A 26764-nucleotide genomic window follows, 5' to 3' on the forward strand; every position below is an offset into this window, starting at 1 on the left:
CAATTTGGCCCCTAAAGTTGTACTCGAGTCCCAAAGTAATTCTCGAACTTTATAGTTATTCAATTTTGAACTTGCACTTCGAAATTCATAGTAGTCCCTAAACTATTTTCCGTCAATGAGACGTGATTGGAAAGCTAACTTGGACTTACTCTTACCACGCTGATGTGGCGGATACATTTTTTTGTCATTTTAATCCCCAAAATCCTTTTAAAAACCCTAATCCTCAGATTAGCTGCACCTTTTTAGAAGAATCAGTGGAAAAACTTCCAGCACTAACCCAGCGACAGGTTTGCAACGTGCATAAATCCTTTCTGAGCAGTTCTAGATACGGTCTACCTTCGTACTATGTCAAAGGCTGTTTCCGAGGGACATGTTCACAATCCATTTTTAGACTTGTTGCTCCCTACGCTCGTCGAACTTAAAATTCTTAAGTCTCGGATGCACGGATGGGATAGGGGACGGGGTGGGTGTCTTTGCCAGCTGAGTCAATCCAAGAGAAAAGTTGGGTCGCATTGGATTGGCGTGGCAATATGAACTCTTCGGCATCACAGTTTGGATGGATTCCATGCTAATAGGCTTTGTGTACCGACCTCGCTCAATATTTGCCACAGTACTTCACTTTCTGGGCACCGTAAAGATAACATGCCAGTGCGTCGAATGCAATTGATGTTAGATAAAAGAAACACTTATGCTTTTAAAGAAACTAGAATCATAACATGCAAATAGACACAGATAATAAATTTTGTCACAAACAACTTGCCTTTCAAAATCATATCTTGTAAGTTGCACAATGCCGTTGATGGAGTAATTGGATCAAGATCTTCAGGGTTGATGTTTTTTGAAGAGTTTTTTCCTAATTGAGATTGACTTCGGCATCCCGTAGGTTCTGATATTGTGGGTTCCCCATGTATTGAAACAGTTGGCGCATTCTCTTAACAATTGGCTCATTGTCCTCGTTATCAGAGTCGAAAGCTACTGTAAGTGTCACCATGTGCTGTGAGGCAGCTTCTTCTGTAGATGATTTTGTGTTCCTTTGACAATGCGCACCTTTCTCCTCATATCTTTCATGCTTTCCAATGTTGTAAATATCCAAGGGGCACAAAACAGAAACAACCAATATATTCAATAATGTAGATAAAATAAAGCAGAAGAAGATGAATCTAAATAAAAAATTATCCATTATAATGCAAAAATGAACATCCAATTGACACTGTCCAAATAACATCTAGCTATATCATAAAAATGAACTACGATATAAAGAATGGAACTTATACACGCAATAAAATGTACTCACCTTAGGGGCCACTGTCTGTCTTTTCCGGTTGTTATGTGCGTCCATGTCTTGAGGGTGGTTTTGTTGTGGTCTTGCGAGGCTGCCCTTTCGTGGATTCCTCCTTGCTCTCTCTAGCGATGGTGCTTCGCTGTTCGGATACATCCAGAAAATAACCATGCAATTGTTCACATAAGAATACCAAAATTGTAACCATATAAAATATCTAATGCACACCGAAACACAACCACTTTTACAATTAGGAAAAATTACACCAAACTATTAAATATTCTACTCACTTCAACTCGCATCATTCTCTTACTTGAAAGATAACCAATGAAACTTACTCAAATTCAAATAGGTACTTACTATGGGAGGCATTGAAGTTTTTTGTACTCTCTTTGAGTGTGCTTCTTTAGAATGTGGTTTTGTTGGCGTCTTACGTGCTCGGTCCTTAAGTTCTTTACCTTTTTCTGCTTTGTTTGCAATGCATATCTGATTTTTAAAGATCCAATGTATCAGATAGTAATCCTCCAAATTAGATATGAAAAAAAATTCCAAGTTATAAAAATTATATTATTCTTGTGAAAGCAAGGTATCATAGTACAGCATAAATAAGAACTCGTTTAAATTAGTACCTCGGAAAGAACAACATTAGTTGCCTTCTTCTTGAGTTCAGCAGTAGTCCATGCAGTGATCTATGGCTCCGGTTCTTGAAAGTCATCGAGCGGACCATGTTTCAGTCGATGGAAGTACAATACCTAGAGAGAAGGAGGTAACAATTTATGGTTTGCAACATGAATGGTATGCTGCATCTATTAATAATTTAATAATATAACATACCAAGAGGACGAACATGCAACCCTCGCATGTTTGGTGCTTTTTAACTTTATATTTTTAAATTGCCTTTTCCAATCACTTGAAAGTCTTCAATGGCCAATTGAATCTACTTGGATCCGAGACATCCAGAATCGAGGGTATGTGCCACGGTGAGATTGTTTGTTGGGCATAGGAACATCTTTAAGACCACTAAAATGAAATGTCGTCAGAAATCCATCCTGTTTGCTTCAGTTTCCATAGAGCAGCTGTAGTCGACATCGCGCAGTTCGGTGGTCATTCTTATGTGGAAATGTCCTATGACAGCCACATGGGCACCATTCTTTTTGTTGAACTCGGAAAAAGTCATCGCCTACTTTATTGAAACATCTAAATACTTACAATTATCGGTAGGATAGAAACATCGAAATCGAACGACTAGGCACAACAAAAGCTACTTAATATGGAAGATAAACTCACCATCAGAAGAAATACCTAAAATCCGCCCAATCAACTTGGCGTTAATGCAAATGTTGCTGACATATACTTTCAATGTGCTTGTTCGGATGTCGTAGGCCTTTGCTAGCTGAACCATGATATCCTGCTTCACAGGCCAGTGTAGGATTCGCTTCAGAAATCTGAATCTTATAGCTTCTATTTCTACTCGCTATGCTTCACCATTGTTTTTTTTTCCAAGTGGTTGATTGATAAAACCCAATTTTGTGGTTTATCTTGTGTTGAATTTAGGGGGATTTTATCAACTTATCTAACATTTATTTAATGAAATAGCATGTTTTGTGAAATTCTCCTAATTTGTGCTTAAGAGTTGAAAACATATTTTTTAGGCCTTAAAATAGCTAAATCTAATTCACTTTAATTCCATTCGATGCCTTGATATGTTTGTTGAGTGATTTCAGGCTTATAAGGCAAGGATTGGATGGAAAAAGTGAAGAGAAAAGCATGCAAAGTGGAGAATTCATGAGGAAATGAGCATTTGTAGAATTCATGGCCACGCGCACGCGTCATCCACGCGTACGCGTGAGGAGGAAATTTGCCAGCGACGCGCGCGCGTCGTTCACGCGCACGCGTGACGTTCGTTACGTGACCTCATTAAAGGCAACACGCTGGGAGCGATTTCTGAGCCATCCAGGCCCAATCTAACTCATTTCTAAAGCTATTTGATGCAGAATTCAAGATGGGTCAAGGAGGAGCAATTAGTGTAGCTTAGGATCATGCTTTAGGTAGTTTCTAGAGAGAGAAGCTCCCTCTTCTCTCTAGAATTAGGTTAGAATTAGGGTAATCTCTCTTAGATCTAGGTTTTAATTCTTGTTTTTATCTAGTTTTCTTTACAATTTCTTGTTCCTACATCCTTATTCTCTTAATTTTACTTGTTAATTCCCCTTTTATGTTCTTTTCATGTTCATACACTATTGTTGGATTTGGATTTTCTTCAATGCAATTTTATGTTTTCATGTTATTGATGTTTAATTGAGTTGTTATTGTTATTTTCTCGCATTGGGTAGTAGTAGATTTTATTATTCTTTCAATTTTATCATGCTTTTCTTTTATGCGTTCCAAGTGTTTGACAAAATATTTGGTTGGGCTTTAGAGTAGTTTTTGAGCATTCTTGGCTTGGAAAGAGAAATTGGACAATCTTGAGTCATTAATACCCAATTTAGATTGGTGATCTAGAGTTGTTAGTTAATATTGTTTCCATTGATGCTAATATTTTGCTAATTCAATTAGTAAGTTGATTAGGACTTTTGGATTGAGATTAACTAGTCCTATTTGACTTTCTCTTAATATGAAGATAACATTGTACCTTCTTTCGATGTTGGAGATGACGAAATAGGATTAGCTCTTGTTAATTATTGTATGATGATTAATGACTAGGATAGAAAGTCTTGATTCTCAATCCTTTCCATGAATGCCTCTTGTTAGTAATTGTTATCTTTAGTTGTTTGTTTTAATTTCTTGTCATTTAAATTTCTTGCACTTTTATCAACCCAAACCCTTGAACCTCATAACCAATAATTAGGCACTCGATTGTAATTCTTAGGAAGAACGACCCGGGACTAATACTCTCGGTTATTTTTATTGGGTTGGACTTGTGACAACCAAAAATTAAACTTTGATTTAGTGTTATCTGTCGGTTTGGAACTATACTTGCAACGAAGTTATCTCTCTTATTGAGAAGAAATTCTAAGCCGACGGTAACACTCTTTTCAAATTTTTGGCGCCGTTGCCGGGGAATCGCAATGTGTGCTTGCTATTAGTTATTGTTCATATGTAAATAATGTGAATAGTTTGATTTTTGCTTGCTTGCTAGTCTTAGGACTTGTTTTCTTTGTTTCTTATTAGCTTTTGTTGTTGTTTTCCCTTTTCCACTATGAATTCTTACCCTTTTAGCTATGAGTTTGGTTCAAACTATGTTGCAGAAAATGGAAACTTCAATGGAGATTTGCATCAAGGATTTGAAAATCAAAGATGGGAGGAGCCTCATTCATACGGACAACCTTCTTGGCAACACCCTTCTCCGGTTTCTTATGGGTACAATCCAACTCCTAATGCTTACCAACTTAATGGATATGATGTAGTGACCCTCATTGTGGTTGTCAATCACAATCACCACACACATATGACCCCTTCCCTTAACATAGCCCTCAACCACCATACTCACAAGCCTCCTACCGCCATTCACCTCCATATGATCCTAATCCATACCTACCATACTAACCGCCTTACGAGCCATATGAACCACACTTAAAGCCACCGCCATTCCAACACTAATACTCCCAAGAATTACCATCTCCATATACACCACCTCAATACTCTCACCAATATGAGCCACCTTCCAACTATGACACTCTTCCTCCAAACAATGAACCCTCTCTTCCACCACCACCTTCATTGGACGAATCTCTCCAACCCCTAATGCAAGAACAATAAGAACTTCTAACTCGTTGCCAAAAGCAAGGGAAAGTCGTGGCTAACTTAACTGAAGTGATGAGCCAGTTGGCATCATTGTGCTCAACTATCCAAGACACCCTTATTATTAAATGTGGAGGATTAATTAAGGAGCACAATGAGAAGGAGAATTTAGAGTTTCAAGGTGAAGAAAAAGAGTTGAAGCAAGAATTGCAAGAAGAGGAGGAAGTAGAGATAATTGAACTGGAAGAAGTGGTTGAATATTTAGGAGATGTTGAATGCAAAGAGGAATCCCAAGTTGAAGAATCTTCTTTCATAGAGTTTGAAATTGATGTTGAGGAGGCTAGTGCACAACCTCCAAGGTATATTGTGAATGAAGAATTGGAAGAAATAAGACAAGCAACAAACCCTCCCATTTATGATGATTCTGTATCAACATATGATCCTTTTGAGCTTGATGAATCCTTCCCCATTGAATTTGAAGTTGATGTTGAAGTAGATTTCACTCAATCTCCAAGATACGATTTGAGTGATAGGAAAGAGCTAGAAGAAATTGGTGAGGAATAATGTGAACCTTAAGAAGCTTGGAAAGAGGTAGAGCTTGAAACATCTTGTCAAGTGGTGGAAGCCTTTAGAAGAGGATGGATGGTGCGGTATTTACAACCACACTTACTTACCGGCAAGTGCACCGGGTCGTACCAAGTAATACCTTACGTGAGTAAGGGTCGATCCCACGAGGATTGATGGACTAAGCAACAATAGTGTTTGATAGGCTTAGTTAGACAAACAAAAATTGGTGTTGAGATGCAATATAAAAGACATTAAACAATATCAAAAATATTGAAGAAAGGCAAGTAAATACTTTGGAAAAAATATGGAGAAGATAGTTAAGGTTTCAGAGTTATCTATTTTTCCGAATTAACTTTTCTTACTAACTAATTTAATTATGCAGGATTTAATTTATGGCAAACTGTATGGTAGCGTTTGGTGGAGAGACAGAGATAGAAAGACTAAGACTGAGAGACAGAGACTAAGAGACAGAGATTGAAATAAATTTCAGTATTTTGTTTGGTGCAAAGTGGGAGACAAAAATTAAAACACGAATAAAATTCTAATTTAATTTGTACAAATGATAAAATTGGAATTAATTAATTGAAATGAAAGTATTTTAGGTATAAAATGTTATTAAAATTTCAGTCTCTATCTCTAAAAATTTTAGTCCCCTGTGTCTCTACTTTTTGGAGGTACTGAAATACTGAAACTTTGGAGACAGAGACAAGAATTTTAGTACCAGTCTCTGAACCAACAAACATAATACTGAGTCTCAGTCTCTCAGTCTCTATCTCAGTACCTCAAAACAAACGCTACCTATGTGACTAGACCCTAATTCCTTAGACCTTCCTAGTCTCCTCTAAAATTCATTAACTGCCAATTCCTTGGTCAATTAATTCCAATTAGAGGGTGATAATCAATTTCTAGTTTATATGCCACAAAACTCTAATTATCCAAGAGGTAAAAGGATTATATGTCACGTATCCTATTAAATTCAGATAATTAAAATTTAGGAGAAATAGTTTTCAAGCTGTTGTTCAGGTAAAGAGTTTTTCAAAGTTTTACAAGAACTCAAATAGAAAGAGGGTCATACTTCCGTTCCACCCAAATTCATAAAATAAAGAGCGAAAACAATTCTTAAATTATAAATCCATACATAAATTAAAATAGTAAATGCAATAAAATTAATCATAGAAATAGACAGAGCTCCTAACCTTAACAGTGGAGGTTTAGTTGCTCATGGAAAAGAGAAAATAAGGATTCAGGTAAAAAGGTACAGCGTACCAATCTGATGGTATCAGATCCCTTTTTATAACTAATCCTAATAAATTTAAAATCTAATATTAAAAAATTAAACTTAAAATAATATATTTTTCTAATTTAAGATTTGAATTTAAATTTGAATTAATTAACAGATCTTCAGTTGATGGGTGGGGACCACTTGTTCTATCCATTCTGCAGCTTCTAATCTGTGTTTACTGGGCTGAAAATTGAGTTAAAACAGCCCAGAAATTGCCCCCAGCGTTTTTCTGCATTTTCTGCACGTGGCGCATGTGACGCGTCCACGTCGTCCATGCGTTCGCGTCATTTGTGCAGATTCCAGTCCACGCGATCGCGTCAGGCACGCGATCGTGTCATTGCGATTTCTTCCATTCCGTGCGGTCGCGTGAGCCATGCGTCCGCGTCGGTATTCGCTGGTCATCTCCTTGGCTTCTTCTCTTTCTCTGCAAAAACTCCATCAAATTCTGCCAAATGCTACCTAAAATAAACAGTATTGCACAAAACTCAAAATAGCATCCATAGTGGCTAAAATATAATTAATTCTTAATTAAACTCAACAAATTAGATGCAAATTCACTAGGAAAAGATAGACAAGATGCTCACGCATCAATGGACGGGAGTGGAATGTGCTTTATCAAGGTCATTGAAAACTTCTCTACCTAAGTCACCATCTATTCCTTCATTTGAGTGGGTAAAACTTATTACTCTTAGCTTTTTTTATCCCACTTGAATTTGGTTTGCTTTAAACAGATGACCAACTTAGGGCGCTTTGTGGAATGAAGCGTAAGAGAAGGATGTTTAGTCGTTGGCGTTGTAAATCTAGGTTCATTATGGTTGGAAGCTCAAAGTTTAGGAGCATGGATTGGTGTAGTTCTCAATTGATAGGATCTAGGAGGATGTTTGGGTGCTTATATGAGAATTCTATGTGCATATCACCCGGATGGAATTACCATGATCAACTTGAAGATAGGTGTGAAAACAACGTTTGGAATCCTGGATTACAAGACGCGGATCAATTTTGAGAGCTCCAATCTTGTGAAGAACATCACCAAGGTTTGGTGCACTTAGTTAGAAATTCTGACAACCAATGGAAGACCAAGCATTGGTGGAAGTTCAAGGATGAATTCAAGCACAAGCCACCTTAATGAGAGCTTTCCATAAGTCCAACTTAAGGACAATAAATAAAAGTGCTAGGTGGGAGGCACCCCACCATGGTAACATCTTTTCGCTTTTCTCTTTTGTAAATATTGGTAAATAAGTTAAATTTCATGTTTATTTTGGTTTGTTGAGTTTAGTTGGTAGTCTAGTATGTCAAATAAGGTTTGATGGTGTTTTGGTAGTTGTTTAGATGTTTGGAATGCTTGCTTTGGTGCTAGAACTTGAAAAATTTTGAAAAACAGAGCACCCAGCCACGCATACGTGTCACCCACGCGTACGCGTGAACCCAAGTTTCCAACCCATCCACGCGTACGCCTCGCCCACGCGTATGCGTGACCCCCAAAAATTTCCAGGTGCAGTACAAAAACCAGAGAGTTGTGCGCGTAGGGTGCGAGAATTGTGCGTCTAGCACAAATTCCTCCCACGCGTACGAGTGATCCACGCATATGCGTCACCCTCAATTTTGTGCCTTCCACGCCTGCGCGTCTTCGACGCATATGCGTCACACCCCAACTTTGCCATGCACGCGTACGCGTGACGCCCTGTTCTGTTTCACTCACTTCTTTTCTTCTCTTCTCTCCATTTCTTTTCTTCTTTTCCCTTCTCTTCTTCTCTTTCCTTCCTCCAATCATCATCCACCACGACCATGCACCATCTATCACCACCGTATTTAGTTAGCTAGCTAGTTAGCTACTTACTTAGTTAGTTTAATTTCTGTTTTTCTATTTTTCATGATAAGTGTTGGATTATTAATTTAGTTTGCTGTTTATTGCTACTTATTATTAACTTAATGCTATTTTAGTATAATTATTTTTTATATTCATTGTTGGATTTCTTTATTGAGGATACAATTGGTTACTTGGTTTTGAATTTTTCATGCTCAACATTTCTGCATACCAAGTACTTGTACATTGCCTTCAAAGCACTTTAAATCTTTTTAATTGCATGTTTGGCCACCATGTGATTTGATTTCATTATCCATTATTAGGCAATTACTTCTATTCAATGCATTTTTTGTTAGGTAATGCTGTTTATGATTGAGTTTTATTTAGATTATTTATTTCATGTATTGAGATTTTGGAATTGTGAAATTGGATCGTAAGCTTACATAATTGCATATTTTTTAGCTTTTCAAGCTTTGTGGACCATGCTTGCTATGTGATTGATTTTCACTTCTATCTTCCTTTTCCTAAATTCTATAGCACCCATGTCTTCCACTTCTATGTCAATTAGGTATTGCAAATAAAATTCAAAAGTGTGTCATTGATTGATGTGTAAGTTTCATATTCCATTTTGTTCATTAAAGTTACCTTGCACATCAATTTATGTCCATACCTCATCCAATTCACAATTATTTGATTTTTACTTGAGTACTTTTATGCTTCTCTATTGCTTGTTGTTTGCCTTAACCAACAAGTTTACTTTAAAGTATTTCAAGCGCACTAAAATGAGTGGAATACATACTCTTTTTGTGTAGTGGTGACACATTTGTTTGTATCAATGTCACACACTTATTACTTCGCTTCATTTTAGTAATTCTTACCTCATTCCAACAATATATGCTTCCTTGCTTTTGCATTTACTTGTCTTACTCACCTATTTTCTATCTTTCAGGATGATTTACCATAAGCGAAAATGGAAGCGGAAGAAAGAACACGCAGCAGCCGGTTGATCCACCAGCTGAAGGTGGCAATCCGTATAATCGCCGTACTCCCTTGCTCATCTTTGAATACACTAAGGACGGTGCAAACTTTTAAGTGTGGGGAGGTCGTCTGACCAATCGGTGTTTTTGGATGAAAAATTTCTAATCCTAACACTTTCGTATTTCATCTTTAGGTCATTAGAATTTTTAGTTGCATTTTCTTAGTTTGCATATAATAAGCTTAGTCAAAATAATGAAATCTTCCAAGAAAATTTTATCTATAGGGCAACCCCCAATTGATTTGAAAAAAAAAAATTTCATTGAACTTGCTTGAATTATATATTGTGGAGCATGTTTTTGAGCTAAGAACAGATGAGCATGTGAGTCTTGAGCCTAATTGTGTGTATTATTCTCTTTCTATGATTACAATCTTTGATTTGTTTGATTCTTTATGTCCATTATTCTGTGTATGAATGCATTTATATGATTGAGGCCTTCATTTCATTGAGCTCACTTACCCAAATGACCTTACCTTTTATCTGCCATTGTTAGCCAACTTTGAGCCTATGTTAATCCCCTTTTGTTCTTAATTTTAGTACATTACTAGCTTTAATGTGAAAAACAATAAATGTCCTTCATTTAGATCTTTGATTAGCTTAGACTAATGAGGGTGTTTATCATTCGATTGTGAAAAATTTGAAAACATTGGCAGAGGTAAAAGTGTATTTTGAGTTTTCATTGAAAATTGGGTATGTACTTATGCATTAAATGTTTAAACCATATGCATTGGTTCTTTTGTATATAATTCATCAAAAAGAAAAAAAAAAGAGAAAAACAAAAGAAAAAAAAAAGAAAATATAGAAAAAGAAAAAAATAAAAAAATAAAAAGCGATAAAAAGGGGACAAAATGCCCCAAAGTTAAAGTAATAATAACAGTGCATATATGTTGTGATAAAAAGAGAATGCATGAGTGTGTGAAAAAGTGAAGAATTGGTAGTTAGATTTGCTTTGAATTGTATAGGTTGTTGTTTAGGTTAGGTGAGAGCTTAAACTAGTCAAATATTCAAATTTCAAGCTCACTTAACCAAATACAATCCTACCTTGATCCTAGCCCTATTACAACCCATGGATAAGTTCTCATGATATTTGTATGCATGCATTTGAATAATTATTGATTGTTAGATGAAAAACAAATATTGAAAAACATGATTAGAGGAGAATTGAGTGAATTAACCATATACACTTGAGTTACTAGAGCAGAAACACATCCGGTGAGGATTCGATCTCTCAATTACATGTTTTCACCCATGATAATCTCTTATCTTGCAAGTTTATAATTCTTTTTAATAACTAAATTCAATTGTGGATTTGACTTGGTTGTTAATACTTTTAGCCCTCATGTTCATATTTGTTTTCTTGAAAATTGATTTATTTTGATCAAGTAGTTGCATGCATTTAGATAAATTACATTTAGATAGATTGCATCTAGATAGTTTGCATTGAATAAATGTTGATACCCTTTGTCTCTTTCTTGAGTTTAGCATGAGGACATGCTTAGTTTAAGTGTGGAGAGGTTTGATAAACCCCAATTTTGTGGTTTATCTTGTGTTGAATTTAGGAGATTTTATCAACTTATCTCACATTTATTCAATGAAATAACATGTTTTGTAAAATTCTCCTAATTTGTGCTTAAAAGTTAAAAACATGCTTTTTAAGCCTTAAAATAGCTAAATCTAATTCACTTTAATTCCATTCGATGCCTTGATATGTTTCTTGAGTGATTTCAGGCTTATAAGGCAAGGATTGGATGGAAAAAGTGAAGAGAAAAACATGCAAAGTGGAGAATTCACGAGGAAATGAACATTTGCAGGATTCATGGACACATGCACGCGTCATCTACGCGTACGCGTGAGAGAGAATTTTGTCAAAGCCACGCGCACGCGTCATCGACGTGCACGCATGACGTTCGTCACGTGACCTCATTAAAGGCAACACGCTGGGGGCGATTTATGAGCCATCCAGACCCAAATCCAACTCATTTATGAAGCTATTTGATGCAGAATTCAAAATGGGTCAAGGAGGAGCAATTAGTGTAGCTTAGGATCATGCTTTAGGTAGTTTCTAGAGAGAGAAGCTCCCTCTTCTCTCTAGAATTATGTTAGAATTAGGATAATCTCTCTTAGATCTAGGTTTTAATTCTTGTTTTCATCTAGTTTTCTTTACAATTTCTTGTTCCTACATCCTTGTTCTCTTAATTTTACTTGTTAATTTCCCTTTTATGTTCTTTTCATGTTCATACACTATTGTTGGATTTGGATTTTCTTTAATGCAATTTTATATTTTCATGTTATTGATGTTTAATTGAGTTGTTATTATTTTCTCGCATTGGGTAGTAGTAGATTTTATTATTCTTGCAATTTTACCATGCTTTTCTTTTATGCCTTCTAAGTGTTTGACAAAATACTTGGTTGGGCTTTAGAGTAGTTTATGAGCATTCTTCGCTTGAAAAGAGAAATTGGGCAATCTTGAGTCATTAATACTCAATTTAAATTAGTGATCTAAAGTTGTTAGTTAATATTGTTTTCATTGACGCTAATCTTTTACTAATTCAATTAGTAAGTTGATTAGGACTTTTGGATTGAGATTAACTAGCCCTATTTGACTTTCTCTCAATGTGAAGATAATATTGTACATTCTTCCGATGTTTGAGATGACGAAATAGGATTAGCTCTTGTTAATTATTGTATGATGATTAATGACTAGGATAAAAAGCCTTGATTCTCAATCCTTTCCATGAATGCCTCTTGTTAGTAATTGTTATCTTTAGTTGTTTGTTTTAATTTCTTGTCATTTAAATTTCTTGCACTTTTATCAACCCAACCCCTTGAACCTCATAACCAATAATTAGGCACTCGATTGTAATTCCTAGGGAGAACGACTTGGGACTAATACTCTCGATTATTTTTATTGGGTTGGACTTGTGACAACCAAAAATTAAACTTTGATTGAGTGTTATCTGTCGGTTTAGAACTATACTTGCAATGAAGTTATCTCTCTTATTGAGAAGAAATTCTAAGCCGTCGGTAACGCTCCTTTCATTGATCATACCATTCATGTAACGAGGTGAACAACGTGTCTCTACTAGTTTCTGTCAACAAAGAAAGTAGCCGTAAGAAGCAAATACAATCATGTTAAAGTATAATCCAATAACAATGAACTGCGTATTACCCTTTTTATCATCTGGCAAAACTTTTCACTGGCACAAATCAGGTGGGTTTATAATATGGAAAAAAAGGATAATACGCAGTTCACTGTTATTGGCTTCTATTTCAACATGATTATATTTGCTGCTTACGGCTACTTCCTTTGTTGAAAGCAACTAGTAGAGACACGTTGTTCACCTTGTTACATGAACGATATGATCAACCACTTGGAAAAAAAACAATGGTGAAGCAAAGCGGGTAGAAATAGAAGCTATAGGATTCGAATTTCTAAAGTGAATCCAACATTGGCCTATGAAGCAAGATATCATGGTTCAGCTAGCAAGGTCCTACGACGTCCGAACAAGCACATTGAAAGTATATGTCGGCAACATTTGCATTAACGCCGAGTTGATTGGGCGAGTTTTAGGCATTCCTTCTGATGGCGAGTTTATCTTCCATATTAAGTAGCCTTTATTGTTCCTAGTCGTTTGATTTCGATGTTTCTATTCTACCGGTAATTGTATGTATTTAGATGTTTCAATAATGTAGGCGACGACTTCCCCAAATTCAACAAAAAGAATGCTGCCCATGTGGCTATCAAAGGACAATTCCACATAAAAACGACCACCGAACTGCGCGATTTCGACTACAGCTGCTCTATGGAAATCGAAGCAAACAGGATGGTGTTCAGACAACATTTCATCTTAATAGTCTTAAGATATTCATCTGCCTAACAACTCAACAAACAATCTGGATGTCTCAGATCCAAGTAGATTCAATTGGCCGTTGAAAACTTTCAAGTGATTAGAAAGCCAATTGAAAAATATAAAGTTGAAAAGCACCCTTGCATGTTTGCCCTATTGGTATGTTACATTATTAAACTACTAGTAGATGCAGCATACTATTCATGTTGCAAACCATAAATTGTTACCTTCTCTCTAGGAATTGTACTTCCAACGACTGAAACATGGTCAACTCGATGACTGTCAAGAATTGGAGCCATAGATCACTGCATGAACTGCCGCTGAACTCGAAAAGAAAGGAACTAGTGTTCTTTTCGAAATACTAACTTAAACGAGTCCTTTCTTATACTGTACTATGATACCTTGCTTCCACATGAATAGTATGATTTTGATGTTTTTCCCAAATCTAATTTGGAGGATTACTATCGGATACATTGGATCTTTAAAAATCAGGGATGCATCGCAGACAAAGCAAAAAAAGGTGAAAAACTTGAGGGCCAAGCACATAAAACAACAACAAAACCACGTTACAAAGAAGCACATTCAAAGAGGGCACGAAAAACTTTAGTACCTCCCAAGGTAAGTATCTAATGAAATTTGAGTAAGCTCCATTGATTATCTTTCGAGCAAGAGAATGATGCCAGGTTGAAGTGAATAGATTATTTAATAATTTGGTATAGGTTTCCCTAATTGCAAAAATAGTTCTGTGTTTCGGTGTGCATTGGATATTTGGTATGATTACAATTTTAATATTCTTATGTGAACAATTGCATGGTTATTTTTTTATTTTCTGGATATATCATAATAGGGAAGCACCGTCGCTAGAGAGAGCAAGAAGGAATTCATGAAAAGGCAACCCCATAAGAGCACAACAAAACCACCCTCAAGATGAGGACGCACACAACCGAAAAAACAGACAGTGGCCCTAAGGTGAGTACATTTTATTGTGGGTATAGGTTCCGTTCTTTATATCGTAGCTCATCTTTATGATACAGTTGGATGATATTTGGACAGAATCAATCAAATGTTCATCTCCACATTATAATGGATGTTTTTTATTCAAATTCATCTTCTGCTTTATTTTATCTACATTATTGAATATATTGGTTGTTTCTGTTTTGTGCCGCGTTGGATATTTACAACACAAAAAAGCATGAAAGCTACGAGAAGAAAGGTGTGCGTTCTTGAAGGTTGATCATGTAGAGAGAACACAAAACCATCTATAGAAAAAGCTGCTTCATAGCGCACGGAGACACCTTCAGTAGCTCTCAACTCTGATGACGAGGACAATGGGACAATTGTTAAGAGAATGCGCCGACTGTTACCACACCTGGAGAACCCACAAGATGAGAACCTAGGAGATGCCGATGTCAATCTCAATCAGGAAAAAACAATTCAAAAAACATCAAGCCTCGAAAGTCTCGATCCAATTACTCCATCAACAGCACTGGTGCAACTTACAGGATATGATTTTGAAAGGCAAGTTGTTTGTGACAAAATTTGTTATCTGTGTCCATTTTGCATATGCTATGATTCTAGTTCCTTTAAAAGCATAAAGTGTTTCTTTTATCTAACATAAATTGTTTTCGACGCAGTGACCTTGACATGTTCTTGTGGTGCCTAGAAAGTGAAGAACGGTGGAAAAACATTGAGCGAGGTCAGTACATAAGGCCCATTAGCATGAAAACCATCCAAACTGTGATGCCGAAGAGTTTATATTGCCACACACCGAGTCCAGTGCGACCCAACTTTTCTCTTGGATTGACTCAGTTGGCAAAGACACCCACCCTGTCCCCTATCCCATCCGTGCATCCGAGGCTTAAGAATTTTAAGTTCGGCGAGCGTAGAGAGCAACAAGTCCGAGGATGGATTATGAACGCGTCTCTCGAGAAACAACAGCATTTGGCATCAAAGGTAAACCGTATCTAGAACTGCTCAGGAAGGACTTATGCACGTTGCAAGCCCGTTGCTGGGTTAACTGCATTGTAGCCATACATTATATCTTTAAAAAGTGGCATAATTCCTACCTAAAAACTTGGCCATGCAGATCGTGCAATGGATGTGTTACACATTCAACGAATTGGAATCATCAAGATTCAAACACGATTTTTACTGTGTATATCCCAAAATATTGGTATTTAAACTATAATATAATTTCAATCTTACAACACCTATTAGCATACTAACTGCTGTTGATTTAACAGGAAATGGTCACACAACCACGAAATCTGAATTTCTTCAAGGACGGGGCAATTCTGGTGTATGTGTGATCGGGTGCAAATTTCGATGACAATATTAGATACTTCGACAAAGTCAAAGCAACCAAGAGAAAATGGGTGAGCCAAATTCTGTTATACTATTCCATATTACACCTTCCTAAGATGACTTGAACTTATTTATCCGTGTAATTGGTTCTATCTGATTTATTGAATTTCTCACGCATATGTTAGGCTATGCTAGGTACCTTGTTTTTAGTCAAATTGTTAATTGTTACTTAAGAATTAAGGGGGATGTTCAATGTGACTATTGCCCATATATTGAACACAACCAAAATACAATATATGCAAGAATGAAAGACAACCTAAATTGTCAAAAAGTAGTGATTTATATACCTTGAAGAGAACTCCAGATTTGCTTTTGCGAATAAATGCAAACCAACATCAGACTAAAGGTCCAAATCACTAGAAGTTGAAATTGTTGCCTGTAGATTTCCACTTACAAGACTCAAAATCTCAATCTATACAAGTGGAGAGCAATGTTTTAAAATATTGGTTATGGCAGCACCATGGCGTTATGGTGTGGCAGAATTTGGCCTTGCCGCCATATAGAGGCCACCGAGACTTGATTTTCACAACGGGTGAAAAGGCGCCGATTGCAGTGGCGCATGGCAGAATGTCGTGAAATGGAATTTTTTTTCAGATTTTCAAAAAATTATGAGGGTAATTAGGTAAATTAGGAAACTTTAAATGATATATGTAACCCTAATTAACCTCTGTTATTCAAAAATTGCTCTTCCTCTCTTATTCACGTCAAAACGGCTCTCCATCTTTGTTCTCTCTTCTCTGTGCTTGCCGTCGGTGCCGATCTTCATCGCTGGTCGTTGCCGCTCATCACTACAATTCCCTCTCTTTCTGGTTCGTAGTTACATATAATCCCTTTTTTTCTTCGTTGTTCGTTCAGTTCACCGTCTCCTTCTCTTCCCTCAATAAACCTCTCTTCCTCCAATTTTTTTTCGTTCAGTTTCAGTTCACTATGTCAACTTTCAAACCAACCCCTGATTCTAATACTTATGTCCCTGCCCCTGCCTCTGCTGATCATGCTGCTGGCACTGCTCCTGCTCATCTTGCCGCTACTGTCCGTTCCAGTAGAATTGATCCAATGTGAAAATATGTTAGTACTGTGAAAGAATGAGACACCAATGACACCATACGTAATTTTTGTGAAAAAATTATAAAAGGAGAGATTACACGGGCAAAGAAGCACTTAATGATTAAGCCTGAAAATGTTACTGGATGTAAAATAGTCCAAAGGATATTATTGCTGAATTATGGGAGTTTTACAATCAGAAAAAAATCCAGGAAGACAAAGTGCTACACGGGCAAGCACCAAGGAACATAATGTCAATGCTAGGGAGCTTGATTCAGAAGTTTGGGGTTTAGATTGTCAGAAGAAGATGCTCAAGGAATTGATACAATTCCAAATCCAACTCCAATGGCGGTAGTTAGAGGGGGTGCAAGTTCTTTGAGAAGTCTAATAGATTTGTTTGTTAAAAGACCCAAAACTGCCATTGTAAGAAACAAAAAAGAGAAATTAAGGCAGCAGAATATCAAGAAAGCATGTAATAAGGAAGCAGTTCGTAGAGTTCATCGATACATAGCACAATGATTCTACCAAGTTGGGATTCCATTTAACCCAGTAAGGTTGAAGAGTTTTCAAAAAATGTGGGATGTTGGAAGCTTTGGTCCTAATTTACCTGCTCCCACTTATCATGCTCTAAGGGTTCTGCTCCTTAATGAGGAGTTGGAATACACCAAAGACTTGTTGAAGGGTCATAAAGAATAATGAAAAAAGTATGGCTGCTTTATTATATTAGATGCTTGTATGGATAAGAGACAAATGAGCATTATCAATTTTCTTATAAACTCTCCCGCTGGGACAATGTTTTTGAAGTCTATTGATGCCTCTAATTATGTGAAGACGGGTGAAAAAATATTTGAGCTTCTTGATGGTATTGTTGAGAAAATTGAGGAGCAAAATGTTCAAGTTGTAACTGACAATAGGAGCAACTATGTTCTAGCCGATAAGTTGCTAATGGAGAAAAGACCGAATTTGTTTTTGACCTCGTGTGCTGCCCATTGTTTGCATTTGATGTTTGAAGACATCGGGAAGATACCATTAACCCAAAAAATCATTAAAAAAATGCCATTTCTTTGGTTAGCTTCACTTATAGCCACTTCAACATTTTATCCATGGTGAGACACTTCACAAATGACAAGGAATTGGTGAGGCATGCAATCACCCGATTTGCCACTTCATTTCTCTCTTTGGAAAGACTTTATGAGGAGAAAGAAAATCTAAGAAAAATGTTCACCTTGGATGAGTGGGTAAGGAATAAGTTGTTAAAGGAGGCAAAGGAGAGGGAGGCAACAAAGATGGTTATCAGTCCCTCTTTTTGGAATCATGTCAAGTACACCCTTAAGATCATGGGTCCTCTTGTTTGGGTGCTTCGACTTGTTGATGGGGAGAAGAAACCACCAATAGATTATATATATGAAGCAATGGAGAAGGCAAAGGAATGCATCATGAAAACATTTTCTAATGATGTGAGCAAGTACACTGAAGTTTTTAAAATCATTGACAACAGATGAAATTGCCAACTTCATCGACTTCATCGTCTGTTGCATGCAGCTGGTCATTTCGGAATCCGGAGTTGTTTTATGACAACCCTCTCATTGAGTTGGATTTAGAAGTTACAAAGTGGTGGTTTGAGTTCATCACTAGATTAGTGTCAAGTCCAGCTGTGCAAGAGAAGATATTGGAGGAGTAAGCACTATACAAGGCCGGCTATGGACTTTTTGGATAAGCATTTGCAAAATCTCAGAGAAAAAAGCTTTCACCTAATAACATTAGCATTGTTAACTTAGTTAGAATGTTAGATTAAAATCTTAAACCAAATTTATTTTAATTTTAATATTTTATAGCATTTTGGTGGCGGACATACGAGCATGAAACTCTAAACATGCGAGACTTTGCAATCAAGATTTTGAGCTTAACTTGTAGTGCTTTAAATTGTGAGCGCAACTAGAGTATTTTTGAGCATGTAAAATATCACCTAAACTCGTTAAAGTTTCTAAGTAATAAACTTCCAAACTCCATAATAACTTAGATTATATTTAATACTTTTGCAGATTCATACCAAAAAAAGAAATAGGCTTGAGCATGAAACGATGGAGAATTTGATATTTATAAAATATAACTAACAACTCATCAAAAAGTACGACCTTAAAAATGAAGTTGACCCTATTACACTCAATGATATTGATTAGTGTAATGAGTGGCTAGTTGGAGGACTTCGGACTACCACCTTTCAAAGTGATGATAATGTTGAAGATGATGCGGGTTTGGTTCATGAAAGTGACAACACTTTGAGTTGGAACCTTGTGTTTGAATCAATGAGAGGAGATGAGCCTACGACAAATACTAGAAGACAACAAAATAGAAAAGGGAAACAACCTGTAGCTCTAAAGGGTGGACCGAGTGGGTCTAAGGCCTCCAAAAAAGGAAACGCGATAATTGTGGAAGAGGAAGAAGAACCAGAATTTGAAAATTCAGAGGATTCCAAAAATGAAGAGGAGATTCAATTTAATGATACTGATTCAGATGATGATAAAGGGGCAGAGGAGCACGATAATAATCGTGTTAATTTGGATAAAGTTGATGAGAGCTAGAATTTAGATTATTTATTTCATCAATCTTTAGTTTAAAGACATGATGAGAAAGACTTTGGTCTTTCTTTTAAGTTTTTAGTTTTTATGTCTTATGTTTATTTGCTGAATTTCCTATATATTTGCTACATTAATTGAATGTCTTATGAGTAGAAAAATGATTATATAGATTAGATTTTATAGTTTATTCATAGTTTTTTTATTGCGGATGGCAGCTCATGGTGGTGAACCGAAAATTCGCCATAAAATAATGGCGAATGACATTGCAGAAAATGACAAAAATGGCGGATTACCTAAAACATGCATATAGTACAAAAAAACATGTAGAAAAAATGCAAATATATGTGTTCAAGTTTGGAAGTTTATTACTTCTAAATTTTAACGAGTTTTAGTGATACTTTACATGCTCAAAAATACTCCAGTTGCACTCACATCTGAAGCACTACAAATCAAGCTCAAAATATTGATAGCAAGGTCTCGCATGTTTGGAGTTTCATGCCCATATGTCCACCACCAAAATGCTATAAAATATTAAAATTAAAATAAATTTGGCTTAAGATTTTAATCTAACATTCTAAGTTAACAATGCATTGGAAAATTAATCTTACCGGGTAAAAGCTTTTTTCTCTGAGATTTTGCAAAGGGTGATGCAAAAAGTCCATAGCCGGCCTTATATAGTGCTTGTTCCTCCAATAACTTCTCTTGCACAGCTGGACTTGACACCAATCTAGTGATGCACTCAAATCACTCCTTTGTAATTTCTAAATCCAGCTCAATGCGAGGGTTGCCATAAAACAACTCCGAATTCAGAAAATGACTAGCTGCATGCAACGGACGATGAATTTGGCAATTCCATCTGTTGTGAATGATTTTAAAAACTTCAGTGTACTTGCCCACATCATTAGAAAATGTTTTCATGATGCAATCATTTGCCTTCTCCATTGCTTCATATATATAACCCATTGATGGCTTCTTCTCCCTGTCAACAAGTCGAAGCACCCAAACAAGAGGACCCATGATCTTAAAGGTGTACTTGATATGATTCCAAAAAAAAAAAGGACTGATAACAATCTTTGTCGCCTCCCTCCCCTTTGCCTCCCTTGACAACTTATTCCTCACCCACTTATCCGAGGTGAACATTCTTCTTAGATTTCCTTTCTCCTCGTAAAGCCTTTCCAAAGAGAAAAATGAAGTGGCAAATCGGGTGACTGCATGCCTCATGAACTCCTTGTCATTTATGAAATGTCTCACTATGGATAAAGTGCTAGAGTGGCTATAAGTGAAGCTAACCAAAGAAATGGCACTTTTTATGGTTTTTTTGGATTAATGGTATCTTCCCATGTCTTCAAGCAACAAATCCAAACAACGGGCAGCACACAGAGACCAAAACAAGTTCGGTCTTTTCTCCATCATCAACTTACCGGCTAGAACATAATTGCTCCTATTGTCAGTTACAACTTGAACAACATTTTACTCCCTAATTTCCTCAACAATATCATCAAGAAGTTCAAATATTCTTTCACCAGTCTTCACATAATTAGAGGCATCAATTGACTTCAAAAACATTGTTATGAGAGTTTACAAGAAAATTGATAATGCTCCTTTGTCTCTTACCCGTCCAAGCATCTAACATAATAGAGCAGCCATACTTTTTTCATTGTTCTTTATGACCCTTCAACAAGTCTTTGGTGTATTCCAACTCCTCATTAAGGAACGGAACCCTTAGAGCATGATAAATGGGAGCAGGTAAATTAGAACCAAAGCTTCCAACAGCCAACATCATTTCTTGAAAACTCTTCAACCTCACTGGGCTCAACAGAATCCCAGTTTGGTAGAATCACCGTGCTATGTATTGATGAACTTTACGAACCGCTTCTTTATTACATGCTTCCTTGATATTCTGCTGCCTCAATTTCTCTTTTTTGTTTCTTACAATGGCAGTTTCGAGTCTTTTAACAAACAAATCCATTGGACCTCTCATAGAACTTGCACCCCCGTTAGCTGCTGCCATTGGAGTTGGATTTGAAATTGGATCAATTCCTTGAGCATCTTCTTCTAACAGTCCAAATCCCAAACTTTCTAAATCAAGCTCCCTAGCATTGACACTATGTTCCTCGATGCTTGCCGGTGTAGCACTTTGTCTTTCTCGATTTTTTTCTGATTGTAAAACTCTCATAATTCAGCAATAACATCCTTTGGGACCATTTTACATCCAACAACATTTCCAGGCTTAATCATTAAGTGCTACGTTGCCCGTGTAATCTCTCCTTTCATAATTTTTCTACAAAAATTACATATGGTGTCATTGGTATTTTCTTCTTCCACAGTACTAACATATTTCCAGCTTGGATCAATTCTACTAGAACGGACAGCAACTCCAAGATGAGAAGGAACAGTGCCAGCAGCATGACCAACAGAGGTAGAGGCAGGGGAAGGGACAGAGGTATTAGAATCAGGAGCTGGTCTGAAAGTTGACATAGTGAATTGAACTGAATGAAAAAAAATTGGAGGAAGAGAGGTTTATGAGGGAAGAGAAGGAGACGACGAACAGAACGAACAACAAAGAAAAAAAAAGGAATTGTATGTAACTACGAACCAGAAAAAAAGGGAACTATGGTGATAAGCGACGGCAACCACCAACGATGACGGGCAGCGACCACCAGCGTTGATGAGCGGCGACGAATGACGACGAGCAGCGGCTAAGATCGGCGCCGACTGCAGTCACATAGAAGAGAGAACAGAGACGGAGAGTCGTTTTTTACGTGAATAAGAGAGGAAGAGAAGTTTTTGAATAAGAGGCTAATTAGGATTACAGGTATCGCTTAGGGTTTCCTAATTTACCCAATTACCCAAAGATTTTTTTGAAAAATTCAAAAAAAAAAACCCGCCATTTCCGCCATTTTCATGGCGTTCCGCCATGGCGCCACCGCAATTGCGGCCGCCTTTTCACCCGCCGTGAAAACCACGTCGCAGTGGCCTCTATATGGCGGGGGGGCCAAATTCCGCCATGCCATAACACCATGGCGCTGCCATAACCGATATTTTAAAACAGTGTGTTTATTATATTTGCACTTTTTCTGCATGTCTTTTTGTACATATATATGCATTTTTTAGGTAATCCGTCATTTCCCGCAATGCCATCCGCCATTATTTTATCACGGATTTTTGGTTCATCGCCATGAGTCGCATAGTTTTTGATTGCGGATGGCGGCTCATGGCGGTGAGCCAAAAATCCGCCATAAAATAATGGCGGATGGCGTTGCGGGAAATGGCAGAAATGGCGGATTACCTGAAAAATGCATATATATGTACAAAAAAACATGCAGAAAAATTGCAAACATAATAAACTATAAAATCTAATATATGTAATCATTTTTCTAGACATATCCAATTAATGCAGCAAATATAATATCAAATGTAGGAAATAAACATAAAACATAGAACATAAAAACTAAAAACTTAAGAGAAAGACCAAAGCCATTGTCTCATCATGTCTTTAAACTAACAAATGATAAAATAGTGAACTGAACTGAAAGGAAAACAAGTTGGAGGAAGAGAGGTTTATGAGGGAAGAGAAGGAGACAGTCAAGTGAGTGCACTAAATGAAAAAAAAAAAAGGAATGTATGTACTGTAACTGGTACGAACCAGAGAAAAGAGGGAACTGTGGTGATGAGCGGCGGCGTCCACCAGCGGCGACGGATGGCAGCAGGCGATGGCGTCCGGCGGCGACGAACGGCGACAGGCGATGGCGAATATCGGCGGCACAGGAGGCACACAGAAGAGAGAAAGAGAACAGAGATAGAAAGCCGTTTTGGACATGAATCAGAGAGGAAGAGTCGTTTTTGAGTTGCAGCGGCTGAACTGGGTTAGTGGGTTACATGTATCATTTAGGGTTTTGCTAATTTACCCATTTACCCTCGAATTTGTTTTAAAAATTCGAAAAAACCCGCAATTTTCGCCATTTTCCTGGCGGTCCGCCATGGCGTCACCGCAATTGCGGCCGCCTTTTGCCCGCCGTGAAAACCCCTTCGCGGTGGCGTTTGTATGGCGGCGAGGGCAAATCCCGCCACGCCATACCGTTATGGCGCCACCATGGCCGATATTTTAAAACACTGATGAGTCGCCATCCACAATCAAAAACTATGGTGGAGAGAGAGAGAGGTACATCAACATTTAAACCAACTTGTTTTGTAGTCATCAAAAATAAAAATACCACCACCTCTTACCTGGCCATTTTTCCTAGCTACAGCTAATAACTGCAACACCAGCAACAAAAAAAGAAAAAAACAGATAAGAAAACAATGAGAATCCAGCTTTGTTTCACATCTTCATTGTCAAACGCAAGAAAATTCTACCAAACAGATAGGACAGAAAGTCACCAAAAAAAAACAGATAGGACAGAAACAATGATTAAGGTAGTGAACGCTATGTAGTTTAGTGCCAAAAAAAAAAAACAAAGCATCTTCATATTGAAGAGAAAATGCCAAAGTGGAGTTGTCAAACAAGATAAGATAAGATTAGACATTGGAGTGGTACTTATTAAGGAAAAATAGCAGAAGCTTTCCTAATCTGATTTAGTCATGGAAGAAGACTAGTAGAGGCTCCAACAGGAAAAGTGAACCAAAACGAAGATAGTAAGAAGGGATCAAGGAAAACCCAAGAAGCAACTTTATTCTATATGCTTTTACTTCAAATTTGGTTTATGGTAGAACCAGAAAAGGTAAACTGAGCCATGTACTGTAGCCAACCCAAATGGTAGAAATTAGTTAATATATTAGTGCCGGGAAATAATTACAACTAGTCAATTGCGTTCGTAGAAGATTCTTAAAAAGAAGGCCACATTTGGGCTAGTGGTGAGGGATTCCGATAGTATGCATGAGTCCCTAAGTACACACCTCATCACATCCATATGCCCCAAAAAGACAAAAAATTCATAAAATATCAAATTTATTTATATACCATTACAATCAAATGACGGGCAGTGGTAGACACGCACACAAAGATAGTATGATGCAATGTGCAATTCTTGATGAAACATGGAGTAAAGCCTGACCAAGTAACACATTACTAATAAACTATTAATTAAGGACAAATCTTCAAGGCATAAAAACAATAGCTATTAAACTGAAATAGATTGCCTATCTATAAGAATAGTGTGGTTTGGTTTAGACTAAAAAATGACCTATGCAGAGCCCAAAGCATAGTACTCAAGGAAGTTGCTATATTTGATTTTCAAGGGATCACGCAGCGCTGCTAAATTCCTACTCTCCTTGTTTCTTAGTTTTGTGTCATTTTATCTTCTTTTCATAAATCGAGGTAGCTTAACCTCACCCTGTTGAAATTCACACTTATATTTTTAACATTACTTCTTTTTGAAAACAAAATCCTAGTAGCATTAACAATTTAGATCATATTATCAGGAACAATTAACAATTTAAATCATACTAGCACCATTAACAATCCCAGTAGAGCATCTGATCAAGAGGGTAGATTAGAAAGGAGATACATTAGTGGTTAGGGGCAAAGAGAGACCTAAGAAGACTTTGTATGAGGTGGTCCAAAGAAATCTAAGCACAAATGAGCTTACTGCAGCAATGATACATGAAAGGGCACAACAGTATTGTTTGATCCATCTAGTTGACCTTAAATTATAGGATACAAGTTTGTTGTTTTTGTTGTTGTATCAAGCACAATTAAATTTAGACCCACAATCTGCTTGCTTATCAATGCCAACCAACATAATTTCAGATGAAATTAGAAATAATAACTAAGTTGTCTTTAAGTTCAAGTCTTAGAATTAGCCCAAAAAAAAGAACAAACAAACAAACAAACAAATGTGAATATATACATGACAAATGGTATTTTAGGAGAAAAATAGGGGGAAAAAAAAGGAGGTTGTGCACCAACCCCTTCCAATCCCCTTTATATATAGTAAATTTCACTGATGGTGATAGCAAATGTAACTATAAAGCATAATCCAACATAATACTTGACTTCTCAAATGCATCAAAGTGCACAATCATCTATCGTTACTAAAGTATTAACTAACAGTAAAGTAGAACTAAACCAACAAATTAACTAATTAGCAACTTTCAAGTATTAAATCAACCAATCAACCAATCAATCAATGGACTAATTAGCTAAATCGAGAATTAAATCAACCAATCAACAAATAACTAATAAGCTAAGTTTAGCTTTTTTTTTCTTTTCCGATACTTAATAAGAGAGCTCAAATACAAGAGGAGTACTCTTAGCTGAACAATTATGCCAGTCCAAAGAAAGTTCAGAAATTGAGTAACACATACACCAAGCTTCCAAGAGAACACAAACTAACACAAGTAGTACTAGTTTCTGCAGCAGCATCTATTCGTCCCTCCCCATTACACAGCATACCCCAAATCTCTTCAATATAGTTCCCTTTCTTTTTTATCCAACAATCCCTCTAAGCTTGCGTTTTAATTAATACCTCGATTTTCGCTTGCCAGAAGCGAATGCAGTTCACATTCTTCTTAATTACCGCCTGCAGAATCAATACTCGTTACCTATCATTAACCTCAAACATTGTTCATACCCAACAACTAATATCCTTTGGCATTGTCATCTTCCTCTTATTAACCCCTTCCCGGCTCCCGCCCCTCCACTCTTTGTAATACCTTCTCTAGTTTTCACCTTTTCGCTATTCAGAATCTTCTCCACCGTTTTCTCTTCAATTCCCCACAATCAGTCCTACTCTGTTACACACAATTCTTCTCCGCTCCTTCCCCATTCAACTCATCTAATCCTAGCCTTCCACTTCAAGTTCGTTATACTAGTTTAGAAAAATGCCTAAATCAACTAATTAGCTAAATTAAGTAGGAAACAAAAAAAAAAAAGAAAAAAGAGAAAGAACTCACCAGAGGTGAGCAGAGGCACAGAAAGGGAGGCAAGAGCAGAAACATAAGCGGCAGAGGGACACGCGGAATCAAATTCACGGGAAAGACAGCAGCCAGCTGCGGCGGAAACAGCAGCGGAGGCAGAAGGCGAACCAGTTCTCTCTCGGTCTATTGCGAGTGGAAGGCTTGGTAGTGTGACCGTGCTTTGTGAGGCACTGAGGCTGATGATGGAATTAGCAAATTAGGATTTCTTTTTTCAACAATTTTTAATGAAAAAAAAATATCAAACCAGTTCTTTTTTTTTTTTTTGTCGACAGTCTCCTATCCTAGTCATTACACCCAACACAAAACAT

The 26764-nt window shown here is 37.0% G+C and overlaps 1 protein-coding gene and 1 pseudogene across 4 annotated transcripts; one reads left to right on the top strand and one right to left on the bottom strand.

The window, feature by feature from the left end:
* On the bottom strand, positions 1-26764 carry LOC107625112 (uncharacterized). Of its 4 annotated transcripts, XR_015902233.1 has the most exons (9): positions 26433-26764; positions 23766-23795; positions 16206-16294; positions 2114-7325; positions 1909-2031; positions 1640-1765; positions 1295-1421; positions 761-1069; positions 1-622 (listed from the first exon to the last, which is right to left on the bottom strand). XR_015902233.1 is itself a non-coding variant. In XM_088501016.1 (8 exons), exons 5-8 carry the CDS (start codon positions 2004-2006, stop codon positions 854-856), a joined length of 567 nt encoding a protein of 188 aa, XP_088357142.1. In that variant the 5' UTR covers positions 2007-2031; positions 2114-7325; positions 16206-16294; positions 23185-23795; positions 26433-26764; the 3' UTR covers positions 670-853. The 4 variants fall into 4 exon arrangements, 1 of the variants encoding a protein (XP_088357142.1); XR_015902234.1 differs by lacking the exon at positions 16206-16294 and having other exon boundaries at positions 2114-7290; XR_015902232.1 differs by lacking the exon at positions 16206-16294.
* LOC148575732 (uncharacterized) lies at positions 17353-19541 on the top strand (annotated as a pseudogene).

The sequence above is a fragment of the Arachis ipaensis genome, chromosome B1 (genome assembly GCF_059453495.1).
Source record: "Arachis ipaensis isolate K30076 ecotype BB chromosome B1, ASM5945349v1, whole genome shotgun sequence".
Lineage (NCBI taxonomy): Eukaryota > Viridiplantae > Streptophyta > Magnoliopsida > Fabales > Fabaceae > Arachis > Arachis ipaensis.

Bases quoted from the DNA above. Each gene is read 5' to 3' on its own strand.
- LOC107625112 (XM_088501016.1), bottom strand. From the start codon at position 2,006: ATGGTCCGCTCGATGACTTTCAAGAACCGGAGCCATAGATCACTGCAT. The intron at 1,422-1,639 runs GTAAGTACCTAT...GTATCCGAACAG, and splicing joins AAACTTCAATGCCTCCCATA to CGAAGCACCATCGCTAGAGA. The intron at 1,070-1,294 runs GTGAGTACATTT...AACATTGGAAAG, and splicing joins GACAGACAGTGGCCCCTAAG to CATGAAAGATATGAGGAGAA.